The sequence below is a fragment of the Varanus komodoensis genome, unplaced genomic scaffold, assembly GCF_004798865.1.
Source record: "Varanus komodoensis strain SLA01 unplaced genomic scaffold, ASM479886v1 scaffold3, whole genome shotgun sequence".
NCBI lineage: Eukaryota > Metazoa > Chordata > Lepidosauria > Squamata > Varanidae > Varanus > Varanus komodoensis.
Window position 1 is genome coordinate 67,694,035 of NW_025335761.1, and position 21,983 is coordinate 67,716,017.

The 21,983-nt window shown below is 47.9% G+C and overlaps 1 protein-coding gene across 1 annotated transcript; it reads left to right on the plus strand.

Moving 5' to 3' along the window:
* Positions 1–6: 6 nt before the first annotated feature.
* TUBGCP2 (tubulin gamma complex associated protein 2) lies at positions 7–21,430 on the plus strand. Its single transcript, XM_044436222.1, has 17 exons — positions 7–171; positions 269–397; positions 1,295–1,480; positions 2,972–3,131; positions 3,509–3,716; positions 5,688–5,887; positions 7,608–7,797; positions 8,093–8,238; positions 8,857–9,037; positions 9,938–10,118; positions 13,404–13,576; positions 13,886–14,014; positions 16,919–17,039; positions 18,769–18,912; positions 19,204–19,332; positions 20,186–20,349; positions 20,632–21,430. Exons 1-17 carry the CDS (start codon positions 22–24, stop codon positions 20,744–20,746), a joined length of 2,706 nt encoding a protein of 901 aa, XP_044292157.1. The 5' UTR covers positions 7–21; the 3' UTR covers positions 20,747–21,430.
* The last annotated feature ends 553 nt before the right edge of the window (positions 21,431–21,983 follow it).

The following is a 21,983-nucleotide window of genomic DNA, read 5'->3' on the forward strand; positions in this document are numbered from 1 at the left end:
GCCGCGCGGCCCGCGGGCGGGATGAGCGAGTTCCGCATCCACCACGACGTGAGCGAGCTGCTGAGCCTGCTGCGGGTGCGGGGCGGCGAGGGCGCCGAGGCCTACACCGAGCTGCTGCAGAGGAACCGCGCGCCCTACCTCACGACCACCGCCTCCGCCCTCGCGGCCAAGGTGGGTCCGGCGGCCCGGCCGGGGGGCGCCCTGCCCCGGGCAGCGGGCGCTGCGCCCCAGCGGCCCCCGCCCACGCCGCCCTGCGTTTGCTCCCCAGGTGAAGATCGCGGAGTTCTCTCGGACGCCGGAGGATTTCCTGAACAAGTACGATGAGCTGAAATCGAAGAACACGCGGCACCTGGACCCCCTGGTGTACCTGCTTTCCAAGCTCACCGAGGACAAGGAAGTAGGCCGACCCTGTTTCTCGCGGCAGTGCTCGGCCCGGGAGGGTCTCCTTGGGGGTCCTCTCCGCGTCATTCCGTTAGGAAAGGGACACTGAGTGCTTCTGCGTGAATGATCTGGAATGAGGGGTGGGCAGCAAGACCAGGGGGCACTGCAAAAAGACCCAGGGCATCTCTCCAAAATGGGAGAATGGGCACTGAAGTGACACATGTGTTATAAGCAAGTGTAAAGTGATGCACATTGGGGCAGGACATCCAAATGTAAGCTGATAGGATCTGAACTACCAGTTTCTGATCTGAAAAGGATCTTGGGTTCACACATCAAAGAAAACTTGTGGGCAGCTGATTGATCACTGTGAGAACCAGAGGCTGGGCTTTAGAACCCTTGGTTCTTAGGCAGCTCGGCTTGTTTCCTGTTTTTCTGACATCCACATTTCTTGCAGAGTATAGAGATGCTGGAGGGATTCTAAGGGCAGAATGGCATCTGTTTGCTTTCTACAGAAAGATGAACTGGGGAAGGAGGGAAGCTGTTAGTAGGAACAGGAAAACAATTTGTCATAGTGGCCCAGAAATGTTTAGCCTGTATCAGGGACTCCCCAGTTTCTCATCTGCCTGAAATATTTGAGATTCTGTATCAGCCTGTTCACTGAAAAGCAGGGAGTCTGTAGCAAGTAGAAACCTTGAACGAGGGTAACGACTCATAAAGCAATGTTTAAAATAGTTCAGGGTATCTGGACCTGGTCAGCTATGTGTTTTCACCACATGCAATTAGGATGCTAAAGGCAAGAGCAAGCCTTGAACCAAACAGGTTCATGCAGACAATCACTTCCATGTGAGAGAGTCTTTGCAGCTTTTGTTGTTTCTCCACTCTACTTTTTTATCGAGGCTTTTATTTTTTGCAGACCCTACAGTATTTGCAGCAGAATGCCAAAGAAAGGGCAGAGCATGCTGTAAACTCCACTGCTAGCAGCAGCAACAGCAACCTCACTTTCCCCATCCCTTCAACAACACCCAAAATGACTGTTCAGGAGCTTGAGGAGTTGCGGAAGCAGCTGGGCACTGTGACGACCAGTTCTAGCACACAACAGGTATATCTTGAGCCTTTTGCTCTGTGTTGGAGGCCTTTGTGATCCCCCCCCCACCAGCACTGGTGCAGCATGTCCATGTGACATTATTGGTCCCACTGGACAGTTGCACTATGCCTTTGTTTACAGATGCAAAAAAGTGTGGAAATTCTGCAGTGATGGAAAAGGAACTGTTCTTTCCTCCTTCCCTGCTCTTCCCAGTGGAAATGGGGACAGGGGTTGAGATATACATTATAAATTGTTATCACAGTTAAACTGATTTTGATGTCTTAACACAAAATGCAACATTCAAAGGTTAGCAGATAAAAGTGGACCCTTTGGCATGCATCTCTGTCTTTGTTGGTAAGGTCCTTCCATCAGCAAAGCAAGAAGGGAGATAATTCCTTTGCAAGGTATCCCAGTTTCAGAATATAGTCCAGGACTTTTCAGTCTGGAGGTGGGCTTGGGGGATGCAGGGGACTACAGGGAGAAGAAAAGGAGAAGACAGATATTTCACAGGCCTGACTCTTCCTTGTGTGATGTTCAAAATAGAGGGCATGACTTTGCAACTAAACAACAATCTGCTTTAAAAACCCCAAAACATTATATAAACAAATATAAATATTATATAAAACAGTTTAATTAGTTGCAATAGTTAAGAACTAGCATTTAACCTTTAAGCTAAGTGTTTGCTGAAAATGTTGCATTTTGCATTATTCATAGAAAGTGTTGTTCTTCATTGCTACTGATCTTTTACAGGCTTTGAGTGAGTGAAACCTTGTTTTAACAAGCAGTTCACTCACCCCCAAATTAGAACAAACAGGATGTGTGTTTTCACTTTTCCTTAAAATTTCCAATTATTTTAAAAATACTGGGGGCAAGAGGAAGATCATCAGAAAATAACCTGGGGGAATCCCTCCCCCCCCCCCCCCGGCTTCTTCTGGTTTTTCTTCATGCCGTCACATCTTACCAAGTCTTTCTGAGTGGTCCTTCAGAGGAAGCCCTGCTTCTGTCTGGTAGTCAGAGCCACCGGCTCTGCTTTTTTCTAGTTTACCATGGAAGAGGTTTCTAGATGAGGCAGGATTTAGCACTGTAAGCATCCAGCTTCCTTTGCCCCATAAGCAATCCCTTCTAAACCCCACATATTTCTCCCTGTCTCATTGGGTTCTCGGTTCCTGGGGCAGATAACAGCCCAAGGTGTTCAAATCACTCCCGTTTGGTTCTCCCTTGCTGCTCCCCACGCACTGTTTCCTGCCCTCCCTTCCCCCGTAGAAATCTGGATCAGGCTGCGTGGGTGGGTCTGGAACAGAGAAAGCTATGTTAGTTGCCTCATCTCACTTCTTAGGTTTGGTACACAATGCGTCAGGCTGCTGTGGAATCTGGATGCATCATGCATGTAACATGGTTGCTGGATGAGTGCACAAGTCAGTTTTTGCTTTCAGACTTGCTTCTGCAAACGCTTCATCTTCCAGTAAATTTCGCTTGTGGGTCACATGTGTCTTTTTCTTTTGGCAGCCTCTTGAACTTGTACGAAAAACACTCAGAGAAAAGCAGAGCAAAAAGAATTCTGGCCAGCCCATTCCATCATTTCCCACCTGGGTATATGAGAGACCTGCCCTCATTGGAGATTTTCTCACAACCTCCAGTTTAAGCACGGATACAGCTATGCCAATAGGTGGGTATTACAAGAAAAGACCATGGTCTCACAGCTGGCGACAGGGTTGGACGATCTGATCTGAAGCTCAACGACAGCAAGTGTCTATGTTGCACTTGGTGGGCCCCTCACTGGCTTTAACCAATGCAGCCCGGAGCTGGCGGCTCACAGGTATCTCAGGCAAAGCATCCCAGAGGATCCTGAATGTTGCTGTATCTGTGCACACTATGTTGTTCAGACAGATGTAGGCAGCAGGAAGACTTTCCTTGTTTAAACTTGTAGGCTGCCTTTTAGCCCTGAAATCAGTCTCCCAAAATAGCATCCAGGTGTTTTTTTAAGTGATCACCCCCCCAGACAACGTTCTGTGTCTTTTGTCTTTCTCTTGGCTTCTGCAACAGGAACATTACCATTGGCAGCTCAAGAGCCTGCAGTAGTGGAGGACTTGCTGTACGTTTTGATTGGGGTGGATGGCAGATATATCACCGCACAGCCGCTGGCGGGCAGAGAGAACCGGGCTTTTTTAGTGGATCCTAATTTGGATATGTCGGTCAAAGAGCTGGTCACCAGGATCCTCCCTGTTGCTGCGAGTTATTCCACAGTTACCAGGTACTGACCATTTTGGGTGGGGGGGCGGGGTGTTACCATAGGAGTGACTACATGGAATAGGTAGATCTGTTGTTTTTTGTCCAGATTCTCAGTTCTGCACTGCTTACATTCAGTTTGTTCCATTTTATGGAATCATATAATAGATTTTTGGAAGGGGCCATTGGGTCTGATCCCCTGCTCAGTACAAGACTCCCGCTTCTCCATCCCTCCCAGATGGCTATCTAGTTGCATCTCAAATGCCTCTAGTGTGGGGGAGCCCACAACCTCCCTTGGTCATCTGTTCCATTGTGTACTAACAGTCAGGGAATTTTTCCTTATATCTAGCCAGGATCTGGGTTTGTGTAAGTTGAGCTGTTATTCTGATGATTGAGAAGAGGTCCTGTCTTTCATATTTGTGACATTCTCCTAAGTACTTGTAGAGTGTTATCATAACTCCTTCTCTTCTTCCAGCTGAACATGTCTAGTTCTATCACTCTTTCCTCATGGGGTTTTGTCTCCAGTCCGTGGATCATCCTTGTTACCCTTCTCTGAACCCTTTCCAGCTTGTCTGCATCTCCACTTTAGATTCCAGTGTGTTCAAAATTGTTCAGATCCAACTGCTTTTCAGTCCATAGTCAGGCTCAGGAAGTTTAGATTTGGTATAATTTTGCATGGAAATGTGAACTGAACAGGATTTCTTGCACCTCCTAAACTTCGTGTAGTGCAGGAACAGTTTGCTTGTTGAGTGGTTTGTGCCGGCCAACTGATGCTTGCCGTGCTTGGGAGCTGCCCTTGCACAGCCCCAGCTGTGGGCTGCCCTGGAGTATTAAGCAGTCTGTTTCACAGCGTGAAGCCTCAGTTGATTGGCAGGTGATTCCACCTGGGATTTTGCTTTGCTTTCTGTGCTGCATGTGATCATGGTGGGGCTTGCATAGGAAACAGCCGTGCTGAATGGATCCCTCCCTCTCCCTCCCCGCTCCTTTTCTTTTCCGCCATTCATTTTGAACTGCATTACTTTGCTGTCAGGCTCCTTCCTTCTGGAGCTCAAAATATCCTTCTGTGAACAATGCTTGCCAAGGAAACAAGAAGCACCTATCACATTTGCAGGGAATGCTTATCAGATTTGCACAAAATTTGCAGATGACACAAAACTGGATCAGATAGCTAATAATGCTGGAATAGAGAAACAAGGTTCAAGGTGAGCTTTAAAGGTTGGAATGCCAGGCTGATCGGAACAGAATGGAATTCAGTAGGGACAGATGCCATGTTCTGTGCCTAGGAAAAAGAAACCAAGTGCAATGTTGCAAGATGGGGAATATTTGGCTCAACAATACTGCAAGTGAGAAGGATGTTGGAATTGTTGTACGTGAGAAGCAGAATATGAGTCAACCATGTGATGTGGCCAATGCTATTTTGGGCTGCATTAATACAAGTATCTCTTCCATATCCCATGAAGTACTAGCTCCCCCCTACTCAGCATCGATTAGCCCTCTTCTGGAGTATTGTGTCCAGTTCTGGACACCAGAGTTTAAGAAAGATGAGGACCAGTTGGAAAGGGTTCAGAGAATGGCGGCAACTGGAGGATCCAGCGACTATGGGCAAAGCTCTGTGAGGAAAGATTGAGAGAACTGGGCATGATTCACCTCGAGAAGAGAAGAATGAGGGGTGATATGATAGTGCTCTACAAGGACTTGAAAGGCTGTCACGGGAAGGATGACCAGGATCTCTTCTTGACCACCCCAGAGTGCAGGACTCAGAATAACAGTTACGGGAAGCAGGTTCTGACTGTACATCAGGAAGAACTCCATGACAATGGAACCAGTGACCTAGGAAGGTTGTGGGCTCTTTCACATTGTAGGCATTCAGCATGCAACTAGACAACCATTGGAGAGGGATGATTTAACCTGGAGTCCTGTAGTGAGCAAGGGGTTGCACCCGGTGGCTCAAACTACTTTATGTTTTTACGCTAAGCCAGTCTTTGTCTCTTCCCAGGTTCATAGAAGAGAAATCTTCCTTTGAATATGGGCAGGTGAATCATGCTCTTGCGGCAGCCATGAGGACCCTCATTAAGGAGTACATGATCCTGATCACCCAGCTAGAGCACCTCCAGCGACAAGGGCTTTTGTCCCTGCAGAAGCTCTGGTTTTACATCCAGCCCACAATGAGGACCATGGAGATCCTAGCCTCTCTCGGTGAGGAATCCTCCCCCGATTCCAGTTTACTGGGGAGCCTCAATGCAGCTGTTGCTGGACAGTGCGCTGGAGGCGGTGACCTACTCCTGTCACTGCTTCCTGTTCCCCTACTGCTCGCACCGCAGCCTTTTAAAAATCTGGTTGAGAATGGTGGGTTGGTGGTTTGGGGCAGAGCAAAGAAACTTCTTTACACAACATGGAATTCAACTATGAAATACGTGTTGCAAGCTGTAGTGATGGCAACAATTGCGAGCTTCAAGCGAGGTTAAACTGTTTCATGGAGGAAAGGGTGGCTGGACTCTGCCTCCACAGCCACAGCTCAGATGCCATCACTACGTATGTGAAGTTGTGAATTTTTACATTGCTTTTCTCTTGCTTACATTGAACTAACTTTGCCACTTAGTTACTGGTTTCCCAGTTTGGAGAAATTCTTTTTGCAATTTCTTGTTTTATCTAACCCTAAATATGATCAGAAAACCTGACCGCTTCACTGCTTACCCCTAATTTCAGATCATTTATGAATAGATTGAAAAGCATTGGTCCCAATACAGATAATTCTGAGACCCCCATGTTTACTTCCTGCCATTGAGGGAATTCACAGTTTAGTCTACTGTTTGCCTTCCATTCTTTAACCAGTTCCTGACCTGTAAGAGGATTTCTGTTATTCCATGACTGCTAAGTTTGGTGGGGGACTTTGTCAAAGGCCTTTTGGAAGGTCAAGTGAACAATGTCTACTCGATCATCTCTGTCCACATGTTTATTAACTGGTAGCTGAACTGGGGACATTTCAGGCAGGAGAGTTGCAGGAAAGCAGCATAGAACACAGCATGAATAACAGATTTTGGCTAAAATGTAGGTGAAACCTCTTAACAGCAAGGGCTGTTCAGCCGTGAAATAGGCTGCCATGGGAAATGGTGGGTTGATGAGCACAGGTTTGGGCTGGATGCTCTCCAAGACTCCTTCCAACTCTGTGATCCTAGGAAAGAGGTGGAGGAAAGCTGTGTCTTGGCCCCACAGGAAACTGTGGGTAATGAAGTGAGCAAGGGAGAAGGCTAACAAAGTCCTAGACTTGCCAGAAAGGGGACTGCAGGGGTGAGTGGCTTATAGCACCTGCTCTGTTTTTCCACAAAGCTGTGAGTGTGCAGGTAGAGGTGGAGGGTTGCTTCCTCATCAGTAGAAAGGGGGGATGCTGGAGAATTCTTGTTCTTTGGATCCAGAGAGGCCAAACAGGTCTTGGGCTGGATGGCTGCATCTTCTGTGCCCCAAACTGGAGTACAATTCTTAAAATTCTCCCAGTGGCCAAACTCCTGTCTCTAGTAGGTCCTTAGGAGAAGGGTGGAGCGCTAAAATGTTTTCCTCCCTTGAGGAAGCTATCTTGGCTTTTATTATTTTCTTGGTTCAGATAATGCCAGGCTGACTGGCTTTGGTTCTGCTTGCAAAATTGGTCCTTATGACTCAGGTTCAGAGGTATTTGAAAAGTCTTTTCAGGCATATTTTGAAGCCGTTTCCACTTATGGCGCACCAGAGACTTGGTGAGGCCAAGCAGTCTTTTTATTGTGACCCTGGGTGTGCCAAGAGAAAGAGGTCCTGAACAGTCCCCTTCAAGCAAGGGAGGCTCTGGCAAGAGTCCAGGTGTGCAGGGGCAGGATGGGAGGCCTGTCCATTTCTTGGTTGCTTCGGTGGATAAGGGTGGTGAATCTCGGTCTGCCTCTTGTTGCAGCCACGTCTGTAGACAAAGGCGAGTGTATGGGAGGATCAACACTCAGCTTGCTCCATGACAAAACCTTCAACTACACCGGGGACAGCCAGGCCCAAGAGCTGTGCCTCTACTTGACCAAGGCTGCCAGCGTCCCTTACTTCGAGATTCTGGAGAAGTGGATTTATAGGGGCATCATCAACGATCCCTATAGGTGTGCAGAGCTGCCTGGCTCATTTTCCTTCTTGGTTCCCCCATGAACTAGTACGGCCCTCCCCCGTCGGGCGAGGCTCCCTCCAGCTTTTGTGGGTATTGCTAGCTGCCAGTCTCAGCCAGCAGGGGTGATGGCTAGGAATGCTGGGAGTTGTCCCCAAGCAACATTTGAACACACCGGCGAGGGGGAAGGTTGTGCTAGCGAAATCTCTGTGGGCTCTTTGGGAGACCGGGCAGAATTGCCATGCTGCTGCTGAGAAGCACCTCCCAGCCGCTCTCTGGTTTTAATTTTGTAGTGAGTTCATGGTGGAAGAGCATGAACTACAAAAAGAAAAGATCCAGGAGGACTACAATGATAAGTACTGGGACCAGAGATACACTGTTGTTCAGGTCCAGATCCCCTCCTTTCTCCAGAAGATTGCAGACAAAATCCTTAGCACAGGTAAGCAGCTACCTGTCAGGTGGGAGGTGGCGGTGGCAGCGGCAGGCAGGAAGACTCTTCCCAGGAGGGTCCACATGTTGCGCAGCTCACTCTGAGCACTGCTGCTCCTGCTGCCTGGCAACCGAGTGCTGTCCAGGCACCAGTGGGGTTGTGTGGCTAGGGCAAAGCAGGCTTTCCTCAGAGAATCAGTGCATGCCTTGGAAAGGCAGCTTATTTCATTTAATTTCCAGGTCTCTGCCACCCTTCTTCCTGGGAGCTCTGGTGGCATTCCTGGGTCTTTCTCTCCCCCAGTGCCATTTTATGCTGAGAAGCACCCTCTTGTGAGCTTGCCCAGTCTCCTGGGGGGCTTCAGGGCTAAGGAGTGGAGACACGTACTCGACAGGGTCTCTCCCTTCGCTAACCCATCAGGTGACCCGCTGCAGTGCGTTGGCACTCACACGTCTTTGGGGGAAGCTATTTGTCCCCGTGGTGCTGAGTAAAATGGGCCGTGTGATGCTTACTATCCCAAGCTTTCACCAGCTGCATTCCCAGGCTTGCCAGTCAGATCAGGCCAAATCTTGCAGCGTGTGGAGTTTGGGTTGAATTTTTGTGTCATAACAGCTCTGCCCTTTTCTTTAGGGAAGTATTTAAATGTTGTGCGGGAGTGCGGCCATGACGTGACCTGCCCTTTGGCAAAAGAAGTTATCTATACTTTGAAGGAGCGTGAATATGTGGAGCAAATAGAGAAGGCCTATAATTATGCCAGCAAAGTCCTGCTCGATTTCCTCATGGAAGAAAAAGAACTTGTGGCCCGATTAAGGTTTGCTTCATTATTGGGAACCTGAGAATAGGTCTGTTTCAGGTGTGGCATGTGCCTTTTTCCTAGCTGGTCAGCCTCCTCTGGAGGGCACAGTCCAGTCCTGGGTGCCAACTGTGACAGATGACACTCGCTCTCTTCCGGCATTGCACCACACACCCCTCCGCCGTGGCTCTTTGTGCATCCTGGCCAAAATGTCCATGGGTGGGACTGGGGGCTTTTTAGAGTCATGGCGGTTTCTCAGCCCATTTGAAGCCTGTTCCTTCTGGGAACTCCCACTGCATGGGGACTCTTCAGTGAGGAGAGTGCGCTTCCCACTGCCAGTGTTTCCCTTCCCCATGTATGGAAGCGATGACAGCAAGAGTGGGGCCATCTGGCTCTTCCCCATGGCACCCTTCATCCTCCCATGTTAGAAATCCCCGGGAAGAAGAGGGCCAGGAAAGGGCAGCCAACAAACTAGAGCATGCCCAATGCAGGGAAACAAGATGGGGAAGAGTCAGAAGACCAGGCCCAAGCAGTGTGACTTCCTCGTGGGCCAGGGCGATTTCTGTGTCCGTTTCATGGGCCTCAGCACAGAGGGCTTCTACAGAGCCCATACTGACAAGAGGTTGGGCTAGAAGACCTTCAAGGCCCCTTCTAGCTCTGGTTCTAATGCCCTTCCACAAGTGGGTCAGTGGTTGATAACTTTTCCAAGGAGACATGAAAATGTACATCTCAAGGCAAAGCTGGCCAGAGACGGTGGGCTCCTTTCTGCATGCCAGGCAGCTGCCCTTCTGCCTGTTTGCTGCTGCTGCCTCCAAGCCCTGGAGGTGGGCTTCAGCAAGCAGTGCTGGGGAGGTGGGTACATCACCTGTCCCTGTTTTCCTCTGGCAGCAAGTTAATGTGTGTCATTTTGGGAAGCAGGTCCATCAAGCATTACTTCCTTATGGACCAGGGTGATTTCTACGTCCATTTCATGGACCTCACTGAAGAAGAACTGAAAAAACCAGTGGATGACATCATTCCTACAAGACTGGAGGCTCTGCTTGAGTTAGCCTTGCGCATGAGCACAGCTAACACAGACCCATTCAAAGATGACTTAAAGGTAAACCTGTCCCTCCAAGATGCTCTAACATCCAGAAAATGACCCCAAGGAGCAGCTGCTTGATGTGAGCTGAGCTGAGAAACTCCCTGGCCAAAGCCACCAGTACTGAAATGCAGCAGGCTGTGGGGTTGGGGGGTTTGTTGCAAGCAGCACTGGGAACAATTGGTTTTTACTTGGCTTGTTAATGTTGACCAACAGCAAATCTCCCATTCCCTCAATCCATTCTTTAAAAGAAAGTATTTGTTTTCAATGTAAAATACAACCAAACAAACCACTAAAATAAAAATATACAAAATTAAACGTACAATTAAAATAAACCTTTAAAAGACTATGCTCCCCACCATTAGGACCATAAGACACATGCTACAGATAGAAAAACTTACTCAAACATTCAGGACATTTCCCCCTTCCGAAGCTGCTGCTATTCTTTTGACAGTTCAGATCCTTTCCCTCTTTAAGCACATAGTCCCCCAGGGCTCAGTTCTGGGGCCAATTCTGTTCAACCTCTTTATCAGTGACCTGGAGGAGGTGGTGACCAGTTTGCTGACCAAATTTGCAGACAATATAAAGTGGGGGTGGTAGCCACAACTGGGGAGCAGTTACCCTGGATCCAAAAGTATCTGGACAGACTGTGGAGGTGGGCAGGAGACAACAATATGGCGTTCAGTGTGGACAAGTGCCAGGTCTTGCACTTGGGACTGGGGAATCGGTGTCACGGGCACAGGATGAGGGACAAGTGGCTGGAAAGCAACACTTGTGAAAGGCAGCTCAAAGTACTTGTCAATAGCAGGTTAATCCTGAGCCAGCCGTGTGACACGGCAGGCAACAAATGCCACCATTGGATGTACAGCCAGAGGCATGGCTTCCAGATCAAGAGAAGTACTACTAGCACTCTATGAGACTCTGGTGCACCCAAACTGGAGTACTATGTCCAATTCTGGGCTCCACATTATAAGAGGGACAAAGCTAGGCTAGAATCAGTTGGCCACAGGGTCACAAGGATGGTAGCTGGATGGTGGGGGGGCAGAGATGAGATCGAGGGAGCTGGGTCTTTTCAGCATGGAGAAGAGGAGATGCAGTGGGGATCTTATAGGAACATACAGGTTTGTGAGGGGGTGTTGCATGATAGAGGGTCATGACAGTAGGGCAAGGCTCAAGGAAATGGGTTCAAGTTGGATATCAGGAAATACTTTCTGATGGTTCGGACTCCTAGGATACAGAATAGGCTTCCACGGGAGGTGGTGGCGGCCCCATCAGTGACCAGGGTGTTCAAGGGAAGCTTGGACAAACACATGTTGGGGGTTACATGAAAGTAGCCAGCAGGTGCAGGGGTCAGACCAGATGGCCTGGGAGGCCCCTTCTGACTTGCTATGTTTCTAAATGCACCCCAAATCTCGTAAGCTTATTTTTCTTTATATACCCTTTTCTCATTTTAATAGTGCAGTTTAAGTTGCCATTAATAGCTATTTTCCAAATTTCTCTACCAATCACACAATTGGTAATCATATATTTATTTAAATGATTTGTATGCCGTCCAATACTGTCGTCATTTTACTTTCCAATTCTTAACTATGATGAATCTCTCAGCAATTATTAAATTTATTATTAATTCTGTATTATTCCAATCTCTTTTTTTCTTATCAAATATAGAAAGTAATGATCTCGGGGCACATTTCTATATTTAAACAACATTTTACTTTTCTATTTAAAAACCTCTTTCCAAAACTTCAGTATATATTCATATTCTTACCGCATATGATCCCTGTGATAGCCCACTAGTAACCTCCATCTGATTTGGGAAGGTGCCCTGATGAGCTCTCTTTGTGTCCAATTTCTAGAAGGTTTTCATGGTAATATCCTCTTTGTCTAAATATTGTTGTTACTGTTGTTCTTCCTTAAATCTGTTTCCCACGTTGCTGTAAGCAAATGATAATGACCCTGTTCTAATCATATCTTAAAAATTTTACTTACAATCCCTTTATCTGCATTTTCTTGTTTTTTTTCCTTTTCTGTAATCATATCTTTGAATTTAGTGTAATCCCTGCATTTTCTTGATCCATTCTATAATTGAATCATGCTGTACCAAGTTATTTTTTCTTCCCTATTACTGCTTTTATCTTCCCATTTTTATGCATTTTCTCTAGCCAATGTTTTAATCTAATCACTTGTTGTTTAATATACTCCCTAAAATCTCTCTTAAATTTAATGGAAACCTTTCTAATTCAATAATTGGACATAATGATGAGATTGATGGCATAAACTTTTCCTTATTCCAAATGTTCAATGTATTTTTAAGGAAAGGATTTCTACCTTTTTAATAATACTTTATTATAATTGAAAAAAAATCCATCAAGGATCCTTCTAGTTGAAAAATAACTTATTTCAGCCATATTACCTTGTCAGGTTGCAATATTACATCCCTCAAACCATTCTGCATTACCTAAGTGGAAAAACCCATGCACCTGCATAACTGCTCTCAGTGATTAAAATTTCCAACTAACTTTATGTTTTTAAATCTTATACCATACCTTAAAAAAATCAAAAGTCTTTTGCTAAGATAAACATAGTACAATATGAGGAGGTCAGTTTTTAAAGAAAAATAATAACAGAAACTATGTTGACACAGCAAGCAAAGAAAACAGCAGACAAAAATTTGTAAGTCTGCGTCTTTGGAGGGAGATGCATTGGCAAGACAAGCCAAGGGGGCAGATGGCCAGAAGCCAACTTAAATTCGCCTGTTTTAGCTAGCTACCAGAACCCACACAGCATAAGGGTCATCGAATCATAGAGCCTTGCAAAAGGCAGCAGTAAGACCAGAAGCCATGCTGGATTATACCAGTGTCCATCCGGTCCAGCAGTCCATTCACACGGTGGCAAACCAGCTATATGCAGGATCCCTCAAGCAGGATCGGTGCAAGACTCCCAGCTGCCCACGCTTCTCACAACTTGTGGTAGGCATGCATGCCACCTCTGGCAGTGGTGCGATCACATAGCCAGGGTAATGGCCTCGGCCTGGCCCAGTTGAACTGTGAATCCATGCTGACAGGCCAATAGGAGAAAACTTCTGCCAGCATCAGGATTGCCTTTTTCACCCTTGCCTGCAAGATGTTTTATGGATATTTCTGTTGGTTCAGGCTGCCTGGAATGCCATATCTGGTAGGAAGGCAGAGCATCGGTTACAGGGAATGAAGCAGAATTTTGTTTTCAGCTGCAATGCTTGACATGCTTTGCTTTAGCTCCTGGCTCAGGCAGTCTTCTCTCTTCCTGCTTGTTGTCCTGACACAGGTTGACTTGATGCCCCATGACCTCATTACACAACTTTTGCGGGTTCTGGCCATTGAAACAAAACAAGAAAAGGCCATAATCAGTGTTGACCCAACAGAACTTGCTCTCAGCGGCCTGGAAGCATTTTCATTTGATTACATCGTTAAGTGGCCGCTATCACTCATCATCAACAGGTAAGGCAGAGGGGAGGAACCTGCCAGATGGTGGTATTTATTTAGTGTGCTGCCATCAGTAGAATTGCATGGCAGCCTGATGATCTGGGTCATGTTGAAGAGCATGTTTAGGTGTCCCTTGTACTTACGTGGCCTGTAGAGCATGGCCATGCCCTGGTGGTTCCCACTACAGATCAGCCTGGACAATGATCTTCAACCCAAAATGGCCTTCAGCCATCTTCTGAAGATGCTTCTGGCCGTGGCTCAAAGATCAGTAGGCAGTGTGGGATCCAGCATCTTTAGGCTGCTGTCTTTGTGTTGGATTTGTAGGAAAGCCTTAACACGGTACCAGATGCTTTTCAGACACATGTTTTACTGCAAGCATGTGGAGCGACAGCTGTGCAACGTGTGGCTCAGCAGCAAAGCAGCCAAGCAGTACTCACTGCATTCATCAAAATGGTAAGTGAGATGCCGGTTTCCGCCCTGCCAGAACAAGGCATTCCGCTGCTTCCACGGGAAACCTCAAGGTTCTGGCCTTGCCCTGCAGTCTGTGGCAGGAGGAGGAGGAGGAAGGATCTGTCGGTACTCACATCAGCCCAAGCGTCTTCCCAGCCCCTGTGCAAAGGAAGCTTCCCCTTCCTGACCCAAATAGTTGATTTTCTTGCAGCTTTGAGGGAAGTTAAAAAAGAGATTAAAAGCCTCATCTTAGGTAATTTCTTTTCCATTTCCAACCTAATGAAGTATTTACCTGACCTAAAGGAATTCAATTATTTTCTGCAGGACAAGGGCACAGCCAGAAGGTAAAATCCCAGAAGGGTAGCCCCTTGCAAACTTATAGATGGGAGCTGAATTCCAGAAGGCAAACTCAGGAACTGACATTTAAACTAAATTCATATGTAAAGCAAACCTAGCTTAGAAAGTGGGAGGAAAGGAACGCACACCTAGAATTAGGAGCCAAATCCCAGGGAAAAACCCAGTAGGAACCTGCAGCTCCTGCAGCCTTGCTCAGGTAGGAAGTTCATATTTCAGCTAAAGCCAGGCTTCAGAAAGAGGAGGAAAGGAGCCACTCTGCAAGCTCAGCTAGCGGAGGAGGCTGCTGATCAACATAAAGTGGAGGCCAGCTTTGGTTCGAGCCAGGATTGACCTGGTTTTAAGGTTGTAGAGAAGCTCACAGAGTAAAGGTCAGAAATAGAACAACTCCAAATTTGATATTCCCACTTACTTAAAGCATACCCAAAAGAATTCAACCTCCCAGAGCACATCCCTTCACAAATCATTTGTGATCTGCCATTCCACATGGTGGGCATGTTGTGAACAGAGCCGGCTGGAGTTGGGGGTCAGACTAGATGGCCCGAGAGACCCCTTCTGACTCGCTGTGTTTCTATGTTTCTAACCCATTCAATAAATAGAACAATTTGAAGAAGCATAGAATAGTAGAGAAGGGACATTGGGTTCAGCCCCCTGTTTAGTGCAGGATTCCAAGTTAAGCCTTCCCTCTCAGATGGCTGTCCGGTTGCATCTGGATGCCTCCAGTGTGGGAGAGTCCACCATCTCCTTGGGTCATTGGCTTAATCGTCATACTGCTGTACCAGTCAGGAAGTCCTTCCTGATGTTTATGTCGTGAGGCTGGCGCCCCTTCCCAACAAAACCAATCACTCTAGCAGATACTTCAAACATCTTTATTCTAAACAGCTCTATGTGTACAAGTTTCCTTCCCTTGTGCGCGTGTAAGGGACTTCTGAGCATGCAGGCGCACACGGCAGTTTGGTTGGAATCTGACTTCCTGTAACTTGAGCCCATTGTTCCATGCCGTGCACTCTGGGATGATGATGAAGAGATCCTGTCCTTCCCCTCAAGTCCCTGCAGAGCACTACCACACCTCCCCTCAGGCTCCTTGAGGCTAAGCATGCCCAGTTCATTTGATCTCTCCTCCCAGGGCCTTGTTTCCAACCCCTGGATCATGCCTTCTGGAAACACTGGCCGTTTGCTTCTCAAAAGTTTCATCCTTGCCTTCTCCTTGGCTGAGTGGTCAGTACCAGACTCCAGCCACGGTGTCTCTTTTATTCCTAGCTCCATTTATATTAATCACAATGCTCTTGAGGGGGCTGCTTAGTGCATTCTTCCGCATTTCTGTACGCATGGTGCCACTCTGCCTCCCTTTCTGTTCCTTCTGCTCTTTTTAAAGGTTGAATTTGCATCGTGTGTCATATCACCAAATTTTGGTTACACCTCTCAGGGCATACTCGCCATCATGTATTGAGACTCCAGTCTTATTACTGCTGTTTGACCTCAAAGACCACGTGCTTTATACTCTAGCGTTCTTCCTACATTTTTGGAAGACTATTTTTGGGCACTGCTAGAGCTGCTTTCTCTGTTGTGATATGTAAGACTTTCTTTTATGCCCAGGTGTACTTCTCTCTCCCCTGTAGGATTCTGTTTAAAACCCACCTGATACACTTCCTTGTGCTGCGGCCAAACAGCACACTCTTTGTAAGGTGCAACCTACCCCACTTCCAGGGAGTGGAGGGGCGGGGGGACAATTGGCAGCCTACATTCCCAGTCACTGAAATCCAGGGAATTCCAGCAGTCCAGCCACAATCTCCCGTGCTTGCAGACGAGGTCATCCAATCAAACTGGTTGCAGCAGCAGTGGGTAACACAGGTGTGAGAGGTGACCAGCACGGTTCGCCAGTAGAATCAGGGAAGCCGTTGGGTGAAGTCTTCCTTCAAGATACAGGAATCTTGCCCAAATCATGAAAGCGAAAGGGAACCCAGACCTGTGCAAGGGAGAAGCAAGGAAACTGCGTAGGAGCACATTGCCAACAAATCGAGGACAACAACGAAGGACTGTGCACATACAGCAAAAGGAAAAGCTAGAGGAGCTGTTGGACTCTTGAATGGTGATGGAGTTAAAGGAGCACTTAAGGCAGATAGGGAGATGGCAGAGGAGCCAAATTAATTCTTTTCGTCTGTCTTCACAGCAGAGGATGTAAGATAGAGAACTATTTCCGAACTTGGCACCTCGTAGGCTAGGTGCCACTTCCATTACCAGAGGCAGCATGCTTACATTCAGCAGTGGCTGAGGAGGCTGGGCAGGCCAGGGTCTTGTACCGTCCTGCTTGAGGAATGCTTGAAGGATGCTGTGAACTTGCCCGTGTGTGAGCAGAATGCTGGACTGGGTGGATTCTTGGTTTCGATGTAGCATGGCTGTTCTGTTCTGTTCTGTTCTGTTCTGTTCTGTTCTGTTCTGTTCTTACTCCCGTGCATGCAGCCTGCTTCCTGCTGTCAGAAACTGCTGCTCACAACAGCAGCGGTGTCCTTTCTCTGCAACCCCTCCATCTCTACTCCTGTCCTTCTCTTTCAGGTTTGCTGGTGCTTTTACACTTCGTCAGAGAATGCTCAATTTTGTGCAGAATATTCAGTACTACATGATGTTTGAAGTGATGGAGCCAACATGGCATATCCTGGAGAAGAATCTGAAGTCGGTCAGTCATGGTAGATCCCCATGTTGTCCTCACACTCTGGCTGCGTGGTAGCCACCCACAGAAGGCAGCAGACCAGAAGGTGGTTCACAAGGTCTTCCCCCGAGAGTCCCCCTGCCCACTCCCCAAGTACCCTCGGGTGTAACCCATCAGGGCCTGGGGCCTTCATAATGTCCAGTGCCCTGAGGCGGTTGGGGGGGAAGGTGACTCTAACGTGTGCTCCTTAATCCTGGCTTCATCCGGTCCCTCATGTGGATCTTCCCCATCCTGCTTTGGAGAGAACACAGGCAAAATAGTCATGTCGCAGCTGTGCCTGTTCCCTCACATCAGTCACCGAATCCCTTTCCTCCTTATTAAGCGGTCCCACCGCCTGTCTCCCCTTCCTCTGGCTATTTACGTTGGTAGAAGCCCTTTTTGTTGCTCCTGATATTCTTTGCAAGTCTCAGCTCATAATCAGCCTTAGCCTTGCAAAGAATCCTGCAACAAACGTTCTCTTCCTGGTAGACCCCTTGGTCTGCTTGCCCCAGTACCCATTTCCTACGGAGGTTCCTTTTTCGCCTTATGCCTCTCACCACTTCTCATCCATGGGCGCGCTCTCCTTCGCCTCCCCGCCTTGCTAACTATCGGTATCGTCAAGGCTGGTTGAGCACCTTTGGAAGCGGTGGCTTCCTTAGGGCTTCCTGAACTGGAAAAGATGCAGAGTAGGGCAAGGAAAATGATTAGGGGGCTGGAACAGCTCCCCTGTGAGGAGCAGCTGTGACAGCTGGGATTGTTCAGTTGAGGGAAAAGGCAAGCAAGTGGAGATGCGAGCGGTGTTTGAAATGATGAATGTTGTGAAGGAAGTACTGAGGGAGACATTTTTCTCCCTCTCTCATAACACTCGAACCCAAAGTCACCCCATGAAGCTGATTAGTGAGAGGTTTAGGACAGATGAAAGGAAGGACTTCTTCATCCAGTGTATAAACTGTGGAATCTGCTGCCACAGGAAGTGCTGATGGCCACCAGTATGGATGACTGTAAAAGGGGATTGGGCAGATTCATGAGGTGAGGCGGCTCTTGGTGGCTATCAGCCTTCCAGGCCAAGTGGGACCTCCTTCCCCAGAGGTGGCTTGTCTGCACACTTCAGTTTCTGAAGGGCTTGGGCTGGAGGAGGTCTTGCACCCATCCTGCTTGAGGGATCCTGTGGGCAGCTGGTTTGCCAGAATATGTATGGAGTGCTGGACTAGATGGACCATGGGTCTGATCTGGCATGGCTTTTCTTAAGTTCTTATGCTAGAGATACTGAAGAAGAGGCTGGAGTGGGGAAGTATGAACTCTGTTAAATCCATTCCATGGATTGTAAAGTGTTCAGTTGTTCACTTATTGATAGATTTCAATGTTTTTCCATTTCCCAGTCCTGCATTTGTTTGCACTTCCAAACATGTAGAAATCCTCAAAATGCAAATTATCATGTTTTAGTCTATGTGGAAATAGGCATCCAGTAGGATTTATTTTTCTATGACTAAAGTGGATAAAATTCTGGACAGTAAAAACCCGGTCTGTGGAATCCGTGTGACTCAGGTAAAACCAGTCGGCTGCAGGATCTGCAGGCTGGATTCACAGTTATGCAAGCTCATTCGCCAGCATCCCTGGATTACTCTGTCATTTGCTAGATACGCTGTGGACGCATTCTGTGCAACAGCCCCTGCACTGGGCCACAGGCCCCTAATGGGTGGTGTGTCTCGTTGAACAGGCCTCCAATATAGATGATGTCTTGAGTCACCACACAAGCTTCCTGGACAATTGTCTGAAGGACTGCATGCTCACCAATCCGGAACTGCTGAAGATCTTCTCCAAGATGATGTCTGTCTGTGTCATGTTCACCAACTGCATGCAGGTAGCACCCCTCTCCCAAACGTCCTTCCAGAGATGGGGATCTGGCCACACTGGCCTTCCGGCTACCTTGCCTTGGGGAACGAGTCCCCTCAGTGCATCTGAACATGCCCTACCTGCCTCCCCAAATGGGCACCCTCCCATGTTTTGGTTTACAACTCCCATGAGCCCCAGCCAGCACGGCCATTGCACAGGACATGTGGCAGTCGCAGTTCAAGCTCATGCAGTGGACTCGATTGCCAAAAGCCATGCGGTGCTTACCCCCCCCCCCTTGGTTTTCCCTTCTGCCTGCCAGCGCTTCTCCCACAGCATGAAGCTGGACAATGAACTAGGCCGTCTAACCGTGGAGCATGGGACCATGCGGGGCCCGCCAACAGAGCAGGAGCGTGTAGAGGAATCGACTCGGAAGCAGCTCGCAAACAAGGTGTGTTTTGGGCACTGACCCCTCTCCCCTCCCTCCCCGGCCATTCATGGACTTTCTGTGGAGCTGGAGAAGCCTTCAGAAGTCTGTGTAGCGCAACAGAGGCATCACGCCCAGTTAGGTGTGGGCACTGTAGCTCTTGTCACTTGGAGGAACGGCGTCTTACAGGTGTACAGAACTTTCCCCTCAGGAGCACTGTGCCAGATGGCAGAGGAGGGAAGTGCCAACGCTCTAAGACAGCATCCACGTTCTCTTGCACCACTGGTAATTTCACAGTGGTGTTTCCAGGAAAACCTGCCAGACACACACACACACGTGCGCGTGCGCGGAGAGGGAGAAGGCTAATTCCACTCTCTGGCCAGGGGGAGCAGACAGAGCAAGAGTTGGAAGGGGCCTAGAAGGCCATCGAGTCCAACCACCTCCTCAGTGCAGGATTTCAAGTGAAAGTATCCCCCTCAGACTGTCTAGCTACCTCTAGAATGCCTCCAGTGTGGGAGAACCTACAACTTCCCTAGGTAACTGGTTTCGTTGCTGTACTGTGTGTGCTAACAGGAAATTCTTCCTGATGTCCAGCCAGAATTTTGCTTCCTGTAACTTAAGCCCATTATTCCGAGTCCTGCACTCCGAGATGATTATGAGATCCTGGCCTTCCTCAGTGTGACAGCCCTTCAAGTATTTGAAAAGTGCTATTCTATCTCCCTTGAGCCTTCTCAAAGCTAAACATGTCCAGTTCTTCCAGTCTCTCCTGATAGGGCTTTGTGTCCAGTCCCCTGATGATCTTTGTTGCGGCCCTCTGAACTTGTGCCAGCTTTGACAGGCTGTTCTTTTTAAAAAATTGTCTGCTGTGGCTCTGCAGCTTTTAGCTGAGCATGCAGATTCCTTGCATGTATCCTCTGGCTTCGAGGCAACTATCAACAAGTTTGACAGCAATTTCTCAGCACATCTCCTGGACCTGCTGGACAAACTGAGCATTTACAGCACCAATGATTGTGAGCACAGCATGATCAACATTATCTACAGGTGAGTAAAGATTCTTCATTCTCCACAGAAGCCTAAACAGCCTGCCCGAGAGCCAGAGTTGGGTGGGGAGGGGGCAGAGTCTGTCCATCGAGGGCTATAGGACCGTATGCTGTCTCCGGGATTAACCGGAGGCACAGGCCAGTGCCCTCTTGCTTCCGCTTGTGGTATTCCTGGAGGCTCTGATGGGCTGTGGCCACAACCAGATGCTGCACCAGATTGGCCCCTTCGGGAACGGGACACCTGTGTCAAGGTCTTTCAGCCCATGCTGCTCCCCTCTTCCAGATTGGACTTCAATGGCTTCTATACGGAACGGCTGGAGCACCTGTCTGCAGAGCGGAGCCAGAAAGCGGTGTCTCACCCAGCCCCTCCCAGGATCGCTGTCGCAGCTGCTCACTGAAGGAAGGGCACCGCACAGCCAGCACAGACCTGCAGCACACAGGCATTGTGGCTGCTCCTGGGTTAACCTCTGTACGACACAAAACTGTGGATTGTGTGGTTCTGTGTGTGATACTTAAAAACATTAAAGCTGTGTAGTCTAAAGCTACATGGGCAGCTCAGTTCAGCTGAGAAACAGGGTAACTCCGGGGCAGGTAGTGTATGGTGCTTAGAATAACAGAGTGCCTTTATTTCAAAAGTATAAAGTGACAAAAGCCCTCATGGGCCAGGATTGTGGCCACAGACACAATGGAAAGAGAACATTACTGCCGCACCAGTCCTGAACCCCTAAGCAATATGGTCTTAGGAAATGTATGCGCTTAAATCTAAAGTATGCCAAAACTATTTGGCAGTAAGTGTATCAATCTCCTCAGCAACCAAGGGAACATCCCAGCAAAAGAACTTGAGGAGCCGTCTGTCCACCATGGCTCAACAAAATGCTTCTAAACTTGTAGAAGGGAGAAGTTTGTTTACAGGATATCTTTAATTGCAAGGTATTAGGCTGTAATTCATGCCTGATATAGATTTTCCCCACTGATGGTTGAAACACATTTGGAAAAGTGCTTTATAAATGTACATCTTCTCCAAAAAACTATTTGTAAGGTGTATATAAATGGCATTAAAGTACTGCTAACCAAAAAAATAATAATTATGGAATTATGCTGTGATCATATTTGTTATATTTTAATATTTTCCTATATTTAAAATGCATACATACGCAATTTCCTAAAACCATAATCATGGCTATGCCTGCTGTGAGCCTCATCTCTCACTCCAGGTTGGGCCAGTCTTGCACATGATCCGAAAAGTACAACCAGACAATAATTAGGATAATGTTTTTTGTGCAGCTGCCTCACTCACTAGCTGTCCGTTTAACTGCAAGGCAATGCCCTGCTGTGGCAGGCTGGCATCACCCAACCATTTTGGACTTCGACTCACATCAGGCCCGGCCAGCATTTTCTGTCTTTGAGGCGAGACCTCTCCAAAGGGTTAACATGGCTTTTGTGGGTATGTCTTTGAGAAGTCGGGTACCCCTGGACCAGTGAAACTCCCAATTCTAAACTTTAAAACTTAATCTGAGAGCTTTTGCAAAGCCTGAGTTGAGAAAACACAGAATCCGAGTCGCTTTCAAGTGCCTCCCTAGCAAAGGACCAGCTCTTGCTAGCAAACTGTCCAGAGAAATCCTACAGTCCTTTCAG